Source organism: Callorhinchus milii, unplaced genomic scaffold, assembly GCF_018977255.1.
Source record: "Callorhinchus milii isolate IMCB2004 unplaced genomic scaffold, IMCB_Cmil_1.0 Scaffold10, whole genome shotgun sequence".
Lineage (NCBI taxonomy): Eukaryota > Metazoa > Chordata > Chondrichthyes > Chimaeriformes > Callorhinchidae > Callorhinchus > Callorhinchus milii.
In genome coordinates this window covers 18,645,713-18,664,902 of record NW_024704751.1, presented here as the reverse complement: position 1 = coordinate 18,664,902, position 19,190 = coordinate 18,645,713, and the positions used below count along the sequence as shown (strand labels likewise).

General features: G+C 41.7%; 1 protein-coding gene across 1 annotated transcript in view; it reads right to left on the bottom strand.

Moving 5' to 3' along the window:
- LOC103179634 (adhesion G protein-coupled receptor B2) overlaps positions 1-19,190 on the bottom strand; it is a 175,245-nt gene that overhangs the window by 31,209 nt on the left and 124,846 nt on the right. The window contains exons 18-19 of the mRNA XM_042338794.1: positions 10,068-10,171; positions 8,065-8,167 (exon numbers count right to left, since the gene is read on the bottom strand). Of these exons, the coding sequence (XP_042194728.1) occupies positions 8,065-8,167; positions 10,068-10,171 (207 nt within the window). The remainder of the gene's footprint in view (positions 1-8,064; positions 8,168-10,067; positions 10,172-19,190) is intronic.

The window sequence follows — 19,190 nt, the reverse complement described above, 5'->3', positions numbered from 1 at the left end:
TTCGGATTAGCCTGTGGGCCAGTCCCGAACCAGCAGACCAGGAATGCCACAGGATAAGGGTGGAGCAGTCTCCAGCTGGTCCTGATCAGCAGCCCCATTAAGGGCAGCTCCAAACACTAACATTCATTAAAGTCAATGGAGCCATTGTAGGACACATGTCAACCTCACTCTGGGGTTTATGGAAGGAAATGGAAATAAGAACAGGAGAAAAGTCAGAACGATGAACGATTAATCTGCCAGCAAATGTTATCCCTCCAGTATCCTAACCCATCATGGTGGTACCCTATCCATATAGTCCACCAGGTCAGACAGAACTGAACATGCAGAGGTGGTCACTGCCTCATTGGGCTTCCAGCTACCAGGTAGGGAGATCCCAATCACCAACTCTAATAACAGTTGGAGGGGGTGGGGTTTCCAGTCAACTTTCTCCACCGCCTTTATGTCCTACTCTCACTCGTGGTTTCCCACTCTTCTCCTTCATCACTCCCAGCATCCAAGTCTGGCACTCTTTGGTGGCCTTCGGACAGGGTGCTAGTAGTGTCACGAACCCAAGTGTCACTGAATCTGTGCCATGTCTGGCCCAGACATGCATCTAGATCGCCGGCTTCCTTTGTTTCTCTCAGTCCAGAGTCTCGAGACTCCAACACTGTTCCGGTCCCGGGAAGATGGAGCTCAGGAGGTCAGGAAACAGCTGTTATACCACCCTGCCTCCGCATCCCTATTCAGGTATAGTCCAAGAACTCTTTGGGGGTGATCTCATCGCTTAGCAAGCTTTCATATTGCTGGTCCCAAAGTCGGTTTCAATATTTTGGATACACCCCTTGCTTTGTTTTTCTATTAACTTGCTTGGTAGATTATTTCAAAGATGAATCACATTGAATTTACATCGGTTTTCAGTAATTAGATTAATTATATATAATAATTACAGTATGTCACTATTTTATATGAGAAACAGGAGAGATACAAACACTGACCATGTGAGACTGCACTTTACATCTGATATTAAACCTTTCATAAGTCATCTCTCTCTTTTCTATTTCCAACCAGTCGTGTAAGTAGCCTTGTGTTATAATTTGAGTCTTTCAGTTTAATTAGAAATATTTTATGTGGAGCTTCCAAAAGTCTAGATAAAGTATTATAGGTAGCACCACTATCTACAACAACAAGATACAAAGAACAACAAATGGAATTTATATAGCGCCTTTCATGTCAGTAGGATATTCCCAAGACACTATATCTTTTTCTTGTCGCTAGTATAAAATAATGACATAATGATCATAAATATCTACTTTATCTGTTAAATCAAATACATCAAGATGGTTTCCCTTTCTAAATCCATGCTGGAGGTTTCTTGTCTAGTTATTCAACAACAAATTGCATCCCTTCTCCTCGCTCCCTCCCTTCCCATTTTCAGGTCTCTGCTGAAGACCTTTCTTTTCGATCGCGCCTTTGGTCACCTTCCTCCCCCTCCCCTGGCTCGGTCCCGGGATCCGTTACTATAAAGCGCTCTGAGACGCCGTCCGGCGTGGAGGGCGCTATATAAATCCAAGTTGTTGTTGTTGCATTTACCTGTATCTAGCACCTGTCTGTTATGTTAAGCGGATGACACTGTACCAAATACTCCTCCCTTGTACCCACTTGGAATAGGTTACTGATGCTAAATTAATAGTTACTATTTTGAATGTATAAATACTAAACCTGAAATTACCTTCCCCAAAGAACAGAAGTGAATATAATAATAATATTTATTAATTGTTACTTTTTAAAATGGGATTTTTTTTCCATTCTACTTCAAATTTAATTGTGTACAATTTAAATGTAACGTTGCCATCGTTTAGAGTGGAACATTCCTATAAATCCCTTCCCATTGTAACTAAATCGTGACACTTCAATTCAAAATCCTGCTACGAATAGAATAGAAATCTCCCTGACTTACTTGCTGAGTTGCTGCAATCACTGCACCTCCACATTTCACCCAGAAACAACCGCTCGGTTCAGAAATCTAACAACAGTTTCTGTTTAGAGCACAGCGCTGATGAGATTTAATGAGATGTTGGATGATTCTCCAGCCAGAACATTTCTTGACAAGCTAGCCTCATTGTTGTGTAACTATATTAAAACAAGGCTCCTTCCCCCATTTCCTCACTGCTTGGTGGCTTCTTGCAGTACACTTTTGTCTTAGCAACGCTGCAGTTTCTCTTGAAATAACTATTGTACAATTAAACAAGGAAACGGCAATACAAACGAAATCAAGAGTTGCGTACGGTCAGCAAATACACCCATCATAGATTTCAAAATAGTGCAAATGGAATTAGACGTAATGTCACAGCCCTGTTATTAGGAATTATTATAATGCAGCACAATCCTCTTAAACACAATAGAATAAAGATGTGATTGGGATAAATTGTTATTATTTTCTACATTCCTTTAGGGAATGCAAATTGACATGGTCTACAAACAAATCTACTTCAGCCTTTCCACATTGTTGAAGGCTCGGGCTTAAACTCTGCATGCTTTGCGGTTTGATTAATTTTTAAACAGAAGAGATTTGAAAATGAGAAGTGCTGTCTTGTCCAATTCTGTAAAAGACAACACCACAGCAAAGGTGCAAGTTGTTTGATATCGGGCAGCCCATTATAGATAAAATGTTGGTGCAGCATTAATCTTCTACACTTGATGCTATCAGTTTCTCCAGTAATTACTGCATTTATGACATTTATACAGCCTGCTGAAGCCATCCGAGAGAGGAATATCAATACTGCTTCAACTATTTCTCCACTGCATTGAATATACCTCACAATTAGGCAATCTGTGAAGCTGTTTCTGTGCGATTGCAGAATGTATTAGGTGGGAGGCCAAAACAGTATTCTGTACATGATCTTGAGAATCAGAATTTCTGCTTTCTCTAACATCACTCAAAAACATGCCAGCGGGCAACGAACCTTGGCTGCATTTTATATCACCGTGAAGACAGACCCCAACTACTGATGGGAAATCCTACATTGCTCCAGAAGATTTATTCATTTACGTGGCATTTTAGAATTTGGCACATTTTTGAATTCAGCCTTAACCTTGATGTTGTTTTTTTGTAGTTCTTAAATTACTCGCAGAAAACCGGATGCAAAATTAAAACTGTATTTAAAAATTATCCACATATTTTGGACTAAAATGCGAGATAAATAGAATAAATTGAGACCCAGTGGAATCCATTCTTAGTTCATTCTTAGAGAAATATAAAAGCAGTGCAGAAATATTCACCTTCTGTGTTTTATTTTGTTCCTACTTTGATTTTCCCTCTTGCTTACTCCAGTTTCTTTCTTACCTTCATGTTTTATGTCTACCTTCCTGTTGATAGCACTCATGCCTGGGAGAATGCTGCACTGTTGGAAGTGACGTCTTCCAACAATGCGGATGGGATGATAAACCGAGGGCCGTTTGCCTGGATGTTCTGCTGGATGTTAACGATCCCATGACAATATTTCAAAAGAGACTCTGTCCTGGCCAACAATCCCCCAAATAAAGTTGGTCATTCACTTTTTGGCAATTTGTCGGACGTTGCTCTGCACAAATTGCATTTGTCCGCAAGTATAAAGTCATTACAATCTGCAATATATTTTGTGAAGCACTTTAGATATCCTCCCAACTTGAAAGGTGCTACACTAAATGTGATGAATCATTATTATTGTTATTTTATTTTTCAGTGAGAGCAATAGAGCTAAGATATGCCAGCAATCATAGCAGGATGGAAATAGCCCTATTAAACCGATAGACTGTACTGTTTATTTTGCCAATCATGGGAATATAGGAAACTGAATAACACAAAATAATCTGTGTCCATTTATCCTCCCAAACTCTTCCATTATTTTGAATGCTTGTAAAAGATCCCATTTTCTGAATCTCAAAATTGCTTTAACAAAAAGGAGCCTTTGATCCATATGAAATGGGACCAGCCCATTACTGATATAGAAACAGTGCGATAACAGGTCATCCCACAAAATACAAATGAGCTACTAACCAGAGTCTTGCTCCAGCAGTAGATAAATTGCCACTATAATACCGTACTATGACAACTTTTCTGACTGCCTTTCTCTAACTCCAACTCATCTGTAACCCATAACAAATTGATATCTATCAAGTTCCTTTCTGAAAGTTAATAAAGATTTTGCCTCAACCATTGCATCCACCAGGGCATTCCACATCATAATAACCCTGTAAAAAAAAAAAAAAAATCCTCAGTCTCCAGCGCTGCTCCCTTGTTAATCATCTTAAACTGATGCTCTCTAGTACACTTACCAGGAGAAATAACTTCTTCCAATATACTTGGTCAACCTCCTCCCCCAATAATTGTAAATATTTCTATCAGGTTTCCCTTCAACCTCCTTTGTTCCAATGAAAATAGGCTCAGTTCTCACAACTACACTCACAGATCAAACTATTTATCCCTGGTAACATCCTAGTGAATTTCCCCTGCACCTTCTCAATACCTCCGGAATCTTTCCTAAAGCAGGTTTAGCCAAAACCGGACCCATTACTAGAACTGCAGTCTACCTAGCAATTTATAAATTATAAAGGTTAAGCATCACCATTTTGGTTTTATATTCTAATATAAAACCGAGGATCACATTAGCTTCACAGGTTTGTCCACCTGCAAAAATGTTTGCATGTTAACTATTCGATCTCTGATCTTCTACTCCTTTTAACATTTTAACAAATACTTGCTTTCCCGAGACTCTTCCTTCCAAAATGCGTGATGTCACACTTTTCTAAATTAAATGTCATCTCCTCTCTTTGCCTAGTTTACCAGCTTGTCTTTGGTGGAACTTATAGATATCATTTGAGTTTTATTTTAAATGATCTTTATTTTCCCCCTAAACATTACATTTTGCACCTAGCCTGTTCCCTCTGCCAATGATACCACCTCTGGGAGTTCTACTCTACGTCTGCTGACTTTTCCACCCTTATCTCTTCCCCCAATCTCTCCCTCCACATCCACTCCGCCACCCACGTCCGCAGTCATCCTCTAGACCTGGTGATCACTTGGGGCTGCTGCAGGCCGCCGAAACCCTCATTACATCAAGGCTCAACTATGCAAACTCACTGCGTGTTGGCCTCTCCAACTCCTCCCTCCACAGGCTGCAGATCATCCAGAACTCTGCAGCCCATGTCCTCTCCCGCACTAGGCTCTGTGACCCTATCACCCCCATCCTTGCCCAACTCCACTGGCTTCGCATCACATATAGGATACAGGTGAAGATCCTGGTCCTCACCTTCAAAGCCCTCCATGGTCTTGCTCCCCCCTACCTCTACAACCTTCTAACCCCCTGCCAACCTCCACTCAGCGGGCTCCGGCCTGCTTCACGTTCCCCGCCTTGCTCGCCCTACTATCGGCGGGCGGGCCTTCCGCCACTCTGCATCCACCATCTGGAATTCCATCCCGCAGTCCCTCCATCGCTCGCCCCTGCCCTCACCACCTTCATGACTCACCTCACGACCCTCCTCTTTGACCGGGGCTTTCGATCTCCCTGCATCCCCCCTGCCCTCCCTCCTCCCCCAACCCGACCCTCAGCTCGGGTCCGTAACTCTGTCTGTCCAGCGCATTGGGATGTCCTCCTAACGTGAAAGGCGCTATACAAATGTAATTTTGTTGTTGTTGTATGGAAGACCAGCACGGGGAGGCATCCCCTGCTGTTTTTCTCTTCTGTGAAGTCAGCTGGATTCTGCTTTCAGCATCCAAGGCTGCACTCTCCACCTCTCAAAGCCATCAGGAACCTCGGTGTTCTGTTCGACCCTGAGCTGTCCTTTCTTCCTCATATCCGCGCCACAACTGGCACCGCCTTCCATCACCTCCGGAACATCGCCAGACTACGGGCACTACCTCACCCCTCACGCGGCTGAAACTCTGGTCCACACCTTTATCACCTCAAGGCTGGACTATGGGAACTCTCTCCTCGCCGGCCTTCCCGGCCCTCCCTCCACACTGCAGGTCATTCAGAACTCTGCAGCTCGTGTACTGTCCCGCACCAGGCTTCGGGACCACATCACTCCCACCCTCGCTCACCTCCACTGGCTCCCCATCCCCCAGAGGATTGATTTCAAGATCCTCATCCTCACCTACAAGGCCATTCACGGCCTTGCTCCCTCTCCGACCTACTATCCCCCTACCTACCTGCCCGTACCCTCCGTTCCTCTGGCTCCGGTCTGCTCCACATCCCCCGCCCCAACCGCCCTACCATCGGTGGTCGGGCCTTCAGCCTCTCAGCCCCGAGGCTCTGGAACTCCATCCCCCAGTGCCTTCGCCGCTTCCTCCCTTTCCTCCTTCAAGGCCGGTCTCAAGACCTTTCTCTTTGACCGTTCTCGACTCTCTACCCCCTCCTCGCTCCCTCCCTTCCCTCCCCTCACCCTGGCCATTTCCCCCTGCTCGGGTCCTGACCCAACTGTACAACGCCTTGGGACGTCCTCCCGACGTGAAAGGCGCTCTATAAATGGAATCTTGTTGTTGTTGTTCATTGCTTCGTCGTAGTGACGTGGGCGAGACCAAAAGTTAGTGAAGTGAAACAAGATCAAGGTTCTATTCCAACATACTGTCCACCACTTTTATACGCGAGCTCTAAAGTGTCTGAAACGTAGCACAAGACTAAGCTTTGGGAACTGTTTTATATCAGTGATTGTACTTTTAAAATAACAAAAACAACAAACTGAGCAAGAGGACACAGCATCACAGTTGTGAAGGGCCAGGAAATATTTCTTTACACAGAGTAAGTTTGGCAGCTAGAACAGATTTTTGAGAAACGTGGTGTTCAGGACCTGGACTCAACTAAGAATGGATTAATATTTCAGTAGGAAGACAATACAGTAGGCATTCTGGAAAGATAAGATTTAAATGGGCCAAAGGACTTCGTCCAAGCCTGACCTTGTGAAAAAAATAAAAGGGAAAAAAGTTTAATGGTGTCTATTTATAGAATAGCTGGAAGAGAATCAATCTGCTCCATCCTCTCATGCTTCATTACACATCAGCTCTGTTGAAGCCTGTTATCTGCTCCTCTCCCACCCATTCTGATGCAACTGTGTTATTCTAAAGATGCCAATTTCTCAGTGACAATGTGTCCATGATTGAACCACAGAGGCATCTTGCAATTCACACCTGCCATTCAGAGGTGCTGCTTTGAAATGGATTTCAACAGGAGTGAACTTGTGCTGAAGTCCTGGTGTGAAATGTCCTATTTCGTGATCCTTTTCATGGGTTCTGAGACACTGCCCAACATGAAAGGCGCTACGTAAATGCAAGTTGTTGTGGTTTTCTTTCTTCTTGCAGCTTTTAGCCTGCAGGTAAAAACTTCAAATTTGCAGTCGAGACAGAACTGTTGTGCATCAGTTTGATCTGATATCTGGGCCTCTTGCAAATTTCTTTAGTTTAGGTAAATTTAAAAGGTGGGTTTCACATCTATTAAGAAATGTATTTGGAAGCCACTCGCTTCACAAGAACTAATCCCAAATTCATAGTTAGATTGCTTTCTACTTGATCCTAGGGGTGCAGAAAAACTGAGCTAACCTAAGGGTGCTGATATAAAGGCCGTTCTGACAATTAGAAGAGTGGAATTCAATGTTAGTCGTAACGTCGTAAGAAGCAGCTGCAGATTCCTCTCCCCAGAGGCCATTTCCCATGTAGCACAGAGAGAAAACATAACACAGTAATTCTGCACAACGCTAAACACCGAGAGCACTTTGTTTTGTTGCTATTAAGGATGGCACAAACTTTCTGAATGTATTTCTGAATACATTTATACATAGTTCATTGGTTATCAGTTGAATATCACTTGCACATAAGACAGTGGTTGGATGAACCAGAATCCGTTCGACTTCTGAAACAGACACTTCTAATCCTTAACCCAACACACGATTCATTTGCTTTTTTTAATCCTATACCCTGGATTATAACATGCTTTGCTGAACAGGCGGGTAAATATCCTCTGAAGGTATATTAGGATAAATGCTTGTCATAAACAAATGATGTTGAATGAGACTGTATGTCAAAGCAACAGATACCAGAGACCACTTTGCTCTTACCTTGCTATGTACCTGTGTCTGTCCCACCAAAATCAGAATGTTTGACGCCATAATAGAGAGGCAAAAATTCAGTAGAATAACAGAACGCTCAGATTTGATGAACCTGTGGAAACAGGATTTTGAAACAAAAATTGTAAGTGATGTGACATACCTGCAGTATATAAAACCGGTTCAGTTCAGTCAAACAGGTTATACAATCGAGCAATTTCCAATGATATGAATGAAGGTCGAGTTCCTCCTGATTGCACTCGCTCAGTACAGACCTCTATTTCTGTATTTGTGTTGCAGAATGTGAAATGTCCCACAAAGAGTGTGACAAAAATAGAATTAAGGATTGACACAAAAAAGAACTATTGGTCCTAAATGAATGAATTCTGAATTCTTATCTCTCAGTGTGGTGCATCGTGAGGTTCAGACAGATCAGAAGGCATGTTTAATTTTCTCTGAGTGGCTAAGGAGATTAAAGTGTGATGGGTCAAATACATGGACATGTCTGTAGGTCAAAATATTTTTAAAAATTGTATCAGTGGATTGTTCAACTAAGTGTATTTGGCTAAGTGGATTTTATTTGTTCAGTATATAATGTAAGATGGGAGTTTTAGACTGTTATGCAATTCTGCAGGTTATACTTCTGCTGTTCCATACTTCTGGTGAAGAATAATCAAATATCTCCCAGAGGAATATAGTAACAACTCCCGGCAGTAGCAAAATCCCAGCCTGAGTATTCGGATCATAATTTCGACAAACTCAATAGGAATAGATGGATTACAGTTACTCCCTACCTCAGGAGCAATAAAATATTCACAAATGTTCAGAGAAATTTATATCTTTAACAGAATACCATTGTGTGACTGCAGCACTGAGATACAGAATAAGAAGCAACGTCAAAGATGATGTCCAACAAGGAGACAATGATTTTCTTTCATTGATGTAAAAAAAATCCTTCTGAGAGTTCTTTGCGTGATGTCAAATTGAAGGATAAAGCTCAATCTATCTTAATTAGCTTAATATTCATACAACTGTTTAACATTCATGTGTACGTAATATTCAAGTTCGCAGTAAATCAGCACTTACAGAAACACATCCCACTCACAAATCCATAATCTAATGCTTACCTCACATGAATGAATGCACTAATGATACGCAAATAGGTTAGGTAAAAATTCATGATGTTGGAAATTCTTTTTAAAAATTAAGCTGAACCATCAGCATTCGCTATTCCAGGATTAATCAGATATAATCTTTTCTCTCGCAACGATGACATTTTGGCATAATTGGATTCCCTGGACCCAAAGAACAATCCAGGGTTCGCAAGGCAGGTTGAATTAAGATAATTCTGCTATTGTTCTTCTATAAAGGCAGGATGTGCATTGGGCTCCGTGGGGCTTTTCTATGAGGCAAATTAATTTTTTAAAATTAATTTAAATTAAATTAAATCTGGGATTTCAAATTTCAGTTCTGCAATAAGCAATAAACTATTCACAATATGGATCCTCCTCCACTTTTACTCACAGACAAAGACACTGAAGAGATTTGACTACATTGCACAGCGACACTGTTTTGCTATATTGCTGGACTGCGTAGCTCTGCAATTCCGTGTCACATTATCTGGCTTTGTTGAATGGATCATTCAGCCTATAGTGGTACAAATTTTCGAGTTGCTAAACTTAATTACACGAGGAATTTCTGACTCATTGAATCCCGAGAATTGGTTCGAGTTTGAGCCCAATGGGCAATGAGCTGTTGAGCCTGACAGAATTGGGTAGGGATAAATACTGAATTATTAGTGAGGAGAAATGGCACGCTCTATCTTTGATGTTCTTACCCTCTTTAAATGATTTTTCAAGAAGTGCTCTTTTTTGAGGATGACAAACTGCAGTCACCTCTGGATAGTCAACATGTCACACTTGAATTAGTATTCCACCGTTCTTGTTCTATTCATCTAATGGATGACATGACTATCTTGTGGTTGGTGATTAATGGTTTTACATTTAAGTGAATACCTCCAAAAGGCCGCATAGACAGCAAGCAATGTCAACAGTGCCATACAGGCAATTCCACACCCAATCATTAATGGGACCGATGGCACTCCAGTAAAATCCATGCTCTGAAAGATAAATGGAACAAAACGAGAAGTCAAATTGCCGCAGTAAACCTCATATCTCACAGGCCTGCTATGTACAGTATATATGTGTAGAATAACTGATGAGCTGGCATACAAAAAGCAAACATTGAGGAAATGTGCTGCATACACTGTCGCCTTTGCATTTCATCGCTTACAAAATTTAGCAAATTCTTATATTGTTTTAATTATGAAGTTGTTTTTCTGTGTTGAAAGGAATCTTGCAGAAAAGGGGATGTGAACCTCAGTGAAACGGTTCCAAAATTAAGTCTGAATTTAATTATTTGCCAAAATCTGTGTACCCAAATGGGATTTCTCCCTTATGCCTACAATTTCATCAACTCTTCAGTGACTTACAATGCTACAATAGTATACAAATTTATATAACAATAATCCTTGCATTTAATGTGGCGGCTTATCATGTCTTCGAGACGTTTCAAATCACTTTGCAGAATACACTGTAGAGTGAATTGACTGTATATTTTGTAGGCGAAATGCAGTAGCCAATCTCGCACAGTAGTGTCCCACAAACAGTGGTGCATTGAGTGACCTTTTTTTTAAAGGGATTATTACCCCCAGAAAAGTGATCTACCAATCGGGTTCCTACTTACTTGCTAGGTAAACAGAGGCGTGTGGAGTAAAGAGACTTGCTCAATGTTGCAACCTGCCGGGAATCGAACCAAGGTCCTCTCTCTTATATTTAAATACAGCACCTTTCAAATTGGCAGGGCATTCCAGGGTTGCCTTGGCACCCAAGCTGGGAGTGGGAGCTGAGGGACTGGTGAGGGTAAAGTCGACCGAAGGTGTGATCAAAGAGGAAGGACTTTGGCCAAGTGAGGGAAGGAGCAAGTTGGAAGGACTTCAGGATGGAGTTTCAAAGAGGGGGGACTGATAGGCTGAAAGCCTGACTGCTAGTGATGGGCTGGGTAAGGCGGGGGACATGAAGTATGCTGGTGCCTGTTGAGTGAAGAGTGATATTAGGATTCCCTTGGGAGTGGGCTCACTTACAAAGATCACAAAGCTCTGTGAGTTATGCTTGTTCTTCTACCAAAAATCTGGAAAATATGGCTTATGTCAAAGATAGGAAAGGCTTATGCCATCTTGATAGATTTGCTCGACTCTGGTTGCTGAAATATGGAGTGTGCTTAGGGCAAGAGCTTCCTGATCAGCATCCTCCCAGTAAAATTTGCTTGAACAGATGATGATCGCTTTGGATAAATGACAATTTTACAGTGAGATGGTGAACGGTAAGTGTGACTTAATCTCAGACGATATTACTTTTGTACCTGCAATGATAAATGTTGACCTTCCTCTGTGCCAAAAGTCACACAATAGTCCTTAAGCAACTGCAGAACATAGGGCATTACTAGCCTTCATGAAACCATACAGCAGCAATGAGAGGTTCTGAAGAAACTGCATCTATTCACTTTGCACGTAACCAAGTGTGACGGTCACATATTGGCAGATCAATTAGACAGAACAATTTTCCACGTTACTGAGATTCAGATTAGCTGTAGCATGAGCTAATGATACAGCAAATCTTCAGAACTGATGTGATATAAACATATTCATTATCAGAAAGTAAACACAATAAGATTTGCTTTTATTAAATGAGTAAAATATCAGGATCGATGAAGCATCCTTTCCCAGTGATAACTCGGTTTAATTTCTCAGTGTTTCTGTGTTCCGAGTTACACCTTGAATCAAATATGTTTATGTGCTTCCAATACAGCTGCCTCAGGTTGTACCCAACCAAAATTCCCATCTTCCTGTCCTCTTATTCCGCAGTTTCTAAACTGTGCTCAAACTGGAATTCACCTTCTCTTCTGATCACTAGTTTCAAACTGTAAATAATAATTATGATAATCCTTGCATTTGTTATGGCGCCTTATCAAGTCGTTGAGACGTCTCAAAGTGCTTCACAGGATATACTGTAAAGTGGAGTGACTGTGTATTTTGTGAGCAAAACGAAGCAGCAATATCCCACGAACAGCAATGAAGTGAGTGACCAATTGTCGGGGAGCAGATTGTTGGCGAAGACACTAGGAGAAAATCCCTTCTCTTTTCAAATAGTGCCATGAGATCTCTAACGTCCACCTGAACTGGCAGACGGGACCTCAGTTTAATGTCTCATCTGAAGGATGGCACATCCAACAATGCAACACAACCCCCAACGCTGCATTGGAGAGTCAGCTTAGACGGTGTGATTCCAAGTCCTAGGATGGGGAGTTGAACTCACAACTTTCTGACTCAGAGGCACTAGCTACCACTGAGCCAGGCTGTCACCCAAATCATGGTGGACAAGGGTTCTTCCCACTCATAAATGAGATCAATACCCACTCCTTATAGCTTGTGGGACACTGCTGTGCGCAATTGGCTGCTGCGTTTCGCCCACATGTACAAAGTCAATTCACTTTACAGTATATTCTGTGAAACTATTCATAGCTACCCATTAGGACTTTAGAGTGCTGGGTTAACAAGAGGTAAGTGGGAAAAGCCCACAGTGATTTTTCTGTTCCTCAACATCCTGTGGAGAAGCCAGGCTGTCTGGTCTGACATCAACAGTTCTTTCGAGTACTCATCAATAAGCTGCACATAAAGTCATGTAGTGCTGCACAAGTTGCAAAAAAACAAAGACTATTATTGAAACAAACCAGAGTGATTTCAGGTAAAAGTGATTGATACCTGCCAAGCAGGATGATAGGACCATTGCAAGAGAGAAAAACAAGTACCAACTGACATGACAATGGATAATAATAATAATTATAATAATAATGTTAATAATAATCCTTTCATTTGATATAGTGCTTTTTACATCTTCTAGCTGTCTCAAAGCGCTTCACAGAATATACTATAAAGTGATTTGACTTTATACTTGTGGGCGAAATGTGGCAGCCAATTGCGCACAGCAGTGTCCCACAAACAGTCGTGGATTGAGTGACCAATTTATTATTAGTATTAGTATTTTTTTTGAAAGAATTATATGCGATCCACCAATCGACCAACAACCAGCTTCCTAGGTGCCGCTAGGTAAACAGAGGCGTGTGGAGTAAGGAAACTTGCCCAACATTTCGCCCTGCCGGAAATCGAACCCAGCTCTCGCTTGTGAGGCGAGTGCTCTAACCACTGAGCTACAGGACTACAGAATGCTAATAGAAACAAACAAATAGACACATATGAGAAAAATTGGTTTAAATGACAAAAGAGAAGCAAGCAGGTATACTGTGATTCCTTCATGGGTGAAGGCTTCTAAATTAATTTGGTGACAATAGGAGAATTTCAACGAGTCTGTTTTTATAACTTCATTGTTTGAAAGGTTATTAGGAAACCATTTCAAAAATTGTGCCTTGATGAATCTCAACTTTTTTTTTCCCACACAATAGGGAAGGGGGAAAAAAAAGACAGCTCTTTGCATTGAACAACATTTACATTACTGTGTATAATTAAGAAGTGTATTGAATAATAGATTAAAGCAATGAAATGGGCCTCAGCAGATGTAAGAACATGTGTAAAGACTGCGTATGCAACTGTCAATGCAAAAAAAAATAATCCCCTGAGAAATGATAAACAGGGCATGACTAAAGCCCTCATTAAAATGATGATGTTTGGTTTTAGAAACAGATGGGACACCCTAACAGGGCTGTGTATGCTGCTTGTGTTTAGGGCAAATAGACACCAATCAGGATTTGGAACTATCTACCATAATTAAATTGGATGTCGCTCTTTTAGTTTCATCCACATGCTAGACTTTGAACCATTAATGACTCTGACCACAAAGCTCAGTTGCTGTTGGTGCATGACTTGCTGTTCATAAAAAGAAACTGAATGTAAATACTATACTTGGAAAACACAAAAGAAGATGGTGACCTGGTGTACTGGAGCTTCAACAAATTGCTCACCAAAATGAGAGGGCAGGTGTGTTCCCACACACAAATTAAGATTTGAGAACCACCTTCATTTATATCTCCTTAACCCTGGCTAGCTCCCCATCCCCCAGAGGATTGATTTCAAGATCCTCATCCTCACCTACAAGGCCATTCACGGCCTCGCTCCCTCCTACCTGTCCAACCTCTGGCTCTGATCTGCTCCACGTCCCCCGCCCCAACCGCCCTACCATCGGTGGCCGGGCCTTCAGCCTCTCAGCCCCCAGGCTCTGGAACTCCATCCCCCAGTGCCTTCGCCGCTTCCTCCCTTTCCTCCTTCAAGGCCGGTCTCAAAACCTTTCTCTTTGACCGTGCCTTCAGCTCCCCTCTCGACTCTCTTCCCCTCCTCGCTCCCCCCTTCCCTCCCCTCACCCTGACCACTTCCCCCCTCCTCTCTCCCTCCCTTCCCTCCCCTCACCCTGACCATTTCCCCCCTGCTCGGGTCATGACCCAATTGTGCAGCGCCTTGGGACGTCCTCCTGACGTGAAAGGCGCTTTATAAATGGAATCTTGTTGTTGTTGTTGTTGTTGTAGATCTGAAAGACAATATTCTACCAGTCCTCTTGACTTTTATTATTATGATTTTTATTATTAATGCACTTTGGCAGAAGATAAACATCATGTTTTAAGGTAAAGGCTAAAATAATTAAGTTACGGCAAAAAAACACAAAAACTAGAAATACATATTTATGTGTGTGAGGGCAGGGTGTTATTTCTGTCAGGTGGGAACTTGAAATAAATTAGTACAGAAAATTTGTCATGGTGGAGGAGATACCATCCATGAGAGAACAAAATAGAAAATAAGTGGAAAGCAATGTGAGCTTACAGAAAGTCATTCTTTTGTTAAAGGTTACGATAGGTTTCCATGATTAGCTGAGCATTATTTTTATTGATATTATTAATATTATTATATTGTTAATAATAATCCTTGCATTTGATATAGCACCTTAACATGTCGTTGAGATGTCACAAAGCACAGTCACAGAATATACTGTAAAGTGAATTGACTGTATATTTTGTGGGTGAAATGCGAGAAAGATTTATCCTTGTGTTTTGCCCACAAAATATACAGTCAATTCACTTTACAGTATATTCTGTGAAGTGCTTTGAGACGTCTCGAAGATGTGATAAGGGTTATTATTGCATTTGATACAATTAGACTGTATATTTCTAGCCATGGTAATTAGTACTTGGCAATAATTCTCTATATTATCGAAGTAATTCTGTATGAATAATATTGGAAATGGTTCATAGGAATAATTCTATATTAATTACTTAGGCATTGCACGTGGTAACAGAAGTATAAGCAGCATGCAATGGAAGTATAGTTATTTTAGACTAATCACTGATCAATACTCATTTATCCCAAATCCCCAGGTTATTTATGAAGTTCTGTTCACAAAGTGGAATACTGTCATTGGGATATTTCATACCAGTTCACTTACTGTTGTGTGGTACAAGATGGATATATAGTTAGTTATGAATGGTATTGAAGGTTATAGTGATAACTAAAAACATATTCTACCGAACAGTTTCATAAGCTTCAGGGAGCATGGAAGGCACATTTCTGTAAGATCAAGGTTGAATATTTGCGGTTGTGTTGCTGGCTTCATGCCCATGCACTTCACTAAAGCACTTTGTGAACTCAAGACGCAGGTTTATCTGTGTGGTTGTTTACTAGCGAGAGTTAATAAGTGGAACGGGACACGTGAATGTACAATTGTGCACTATGTGTGAATAGAGTTCATGTTATAGCCCAAATGGCTTTTCCGGTTCCATACTTCTTTATGTCCTTCAATGGACTAGTGAATACATGTTCCTTTTTACGGGCAATTATTAAGAGTCATTGGAGTGCGAGAAATAGGGGCCTGGAGTTTCCATTGGACTAAAGTTTTCACCTGATTCAAGAAAACTGTTGATATGATCTGAAGTCAGAAATAATAAATACGAGTCCAAACTGTTCAATATAACCAATGGTTGGTAGTACAGATAATTAATGGCCTTAAAATAGGCAATAATCCAAAAACAACTAAAATGTGATCAAACAAGGAGTGTGTTGTACTACTGATAAATGCTTATTGCATCATTGTAGTTTACTGCCTACAAAACACACTATTAGTGACAATGACTATTAACATTATCAATCCATTGGTTATTATCCATTGGTTTTAGTGTTAAACAGGGATTCATTATTAATTAACTCCACCACTTTACTTTCAAGCACAAATGAAATGAAAATGAAATATTATTGGTCCGTTAGATGATACTATTGCAACTGTGGTGCCACAATTAACAGGCGTTGCTACACATCAAACTGCTTGTAGTTCCCTCTTGTCGATCAAGTTTGATCATACAACCAGAAAATCACCAAAAATTGTAGAAAAAAAGCCTAGTTCAACAATTATTGCCTGAATAAATTTATATGGATTACTGGCCTTGCACGATGATATCTAAAGCTGTTACATTCTGCGTCCCGGAGATTTAATCTATTTCAGGATGATATCTAGATTATATCTGCAGCTGTTACATTATTGCCTTGTGAAGCTCTCCAGCCTTTGCACTTCACGCATTTACACAATTTATGTAGATTCCCTACGATTCTTTGAAACAGTTCAAACAATGTGATTTAAAAGCAGGCACCTCCTTCATATCATTACCCACCATGGACCCCGCTGTCAGGAGCATGACATTTAAAAAGCTTGTTGAACAGAGAAAAGCTTACCGTTCGTAAACCCACCTCTATTATAAAAGGACATAACGCTTGAGATGATAAGGTACTCAAATTTACAATTTATATGTCTCCTTAGCCCTTACATGTACAGCTTGTCTATATACAGTGACAGACACTGGGAGAGGCTGCGTGTATACAGGAGAGACAGTGGGAGAGGCTGTGTGTACACAGGAGAGACACTGGGAGAGGCTGTGTGTACACAGGAGAGACACTGGGAGAGGCTGTGTGTACACAGGAGAGACACTGGGAGAGGCTGCGTGTACACAGGAGAGACACTGGGAGAGGCTGCGTGTATACAGGAGAGACACTGGGAGAGGCTGTGTGTACACAGGAGAGACACTGGGAGAGGCTGTGTGTACACAGGAGAGACACTGGGAGAGGCTGTGTGTACACAGGAGAGACACTGGGAGAGGCTGTGTGTACACAGGAGAGACACTGGGAGAGGCTGTGTGTACACAGGAGAGACACTGGGAGAGGCTGTGTGTACACAGGAGAGACACTGGGAGAGGCCTGATAATAATCCCTCAAGAAAAAAACAATAATGATTTGGTCACTTCAATCCATGACTGTTTGTGGGACGCTGCTGTGCGCATTTGGCTGCTGCGTTTTGTCCACATATATGCAGTCAATTCACTTTACAGTATATTCTGTGAAGCGCTTTGAGCCGTCTAGAAGATGTGAAAAGCGCTATATCAAATCCAAGGGTTATTATTATTATATGAACTATTACCTTCCAACACAATCAGGTTCATGACACTCTGTATATAACATATTTCAACCAAATATTATTGTCAATTTTGTGGTGCGTTAATCTAATGTATTCCTATATTTGTATACCACATTGCATTCTATACTATGCATAATTGCATAATTACTATTTTAATGTTCTTAATGAAGCTGTATCGTGTATCAGAAAGCATGAAAGTGATCAAATGAAATATTTATTTTCATTGCAAGAAAGAACTGTAGAGATTGCATCAGTTAGAGACAGATAGCGAGACAGAAAAATGGATTGATTGAAATATACAATTTCAAAATAGTTCATGTCTTTGGAGTTGCTGAAGTGTAATTACTTCCTGAAGATTTAGGGCAGTGCCTTGGAACTTCATGCAGCAAAGTGTTTAGTCACTAATGTTGTTGGAGTATGCCCTATTTATCTCCCACTTCCCATGGGCATTCCTGAGAATTCTAAGTTAATCTGTCAGAGTCAAGTGGGTTAATCTTTTTTCCTATTACCGGTGTGCGTCTGTCTACGTTGCAGCACATCGGGGCGCCTTTAGCACTTAATTCATCTCAAGACTAATATTTCTGATAAATGTTTTCTTTCTTCTGAACAATCCACATAGTAAATTAAGCAATTCAGGGTGAAGTCGGCATATATATTTAATCAACATTCTCCGTCCAGTGTGGTGAACTCAGAGCTCCCACAGCTTGGAAAAAGTCAGCGTGGAACATGATAGCGTACAATCACTTAGGGAACTGAATCTATTGTATCCAGCAAAGGTTGTGGACATTTTGCCCTTGATAGTTGTGCATTATAACTTTCTGTAGAATCAAAGGTCATCAGCAAATTTATGAAGCAAATTTCCATGAAGCAAATCGCAGTACTGCAGCCACATTCTGACTGGTTTTTATTTTATGAAGGAAAAGCATGTTTTTTTTCCCTGTGGTGGGAGAATGTAAAGTTTGAACTGCCAGACAAGAGACACCATATCTCACTTAACTGTGTTGCCATCAAACTACTAAACGTATTCCAGAGTCAAACATATAATCTTACTATAGCACTGAACCGGCACATCCGCGCCATGACCGGCACTGCCTACCACCACCTCCGCAACATTGCCAGACTCCGCCACTGCCTCACCCCTCAGGCTGCCCAAACCCTCACCCGCACATTCGTCACATCAAGGCTCGATTACGGGAACTCCCTCCTCATCGGCCTTCCCAACTCTTCCCTTCACAAGCTGCAGATCATCCAAACCTGATGCAGCTTGTGTACTCTCATGCACCAGGCTCCGTGATCCCATCACTCCCACCCTCGCCCGACTCCACCGGCTCCCCATCCCCCAGAGGATCGAGTTCAAGTTCCTCGTCCTCACCTTTAAGGCCATCCATGGCCTTGCCCCCTCCTCCCTCTCTGACCTGCTGACTCCCAACCAACCTGCCCGCTCCCTCCGTTCAGCGGGCTCCGGTCTGCTCCATGTCTCCCGCCCGACCCGCCCTAACATCGGTGGCTGGGCTTTCAGCCACACTCTGGAACTCCATCCCACAATCCCTTCGCCTCACTTCCTCCATTACCTCCTTCAAGGCCGGTCTCGAGACCCTTCTATCCTGCCTTTGGTCACCCTCC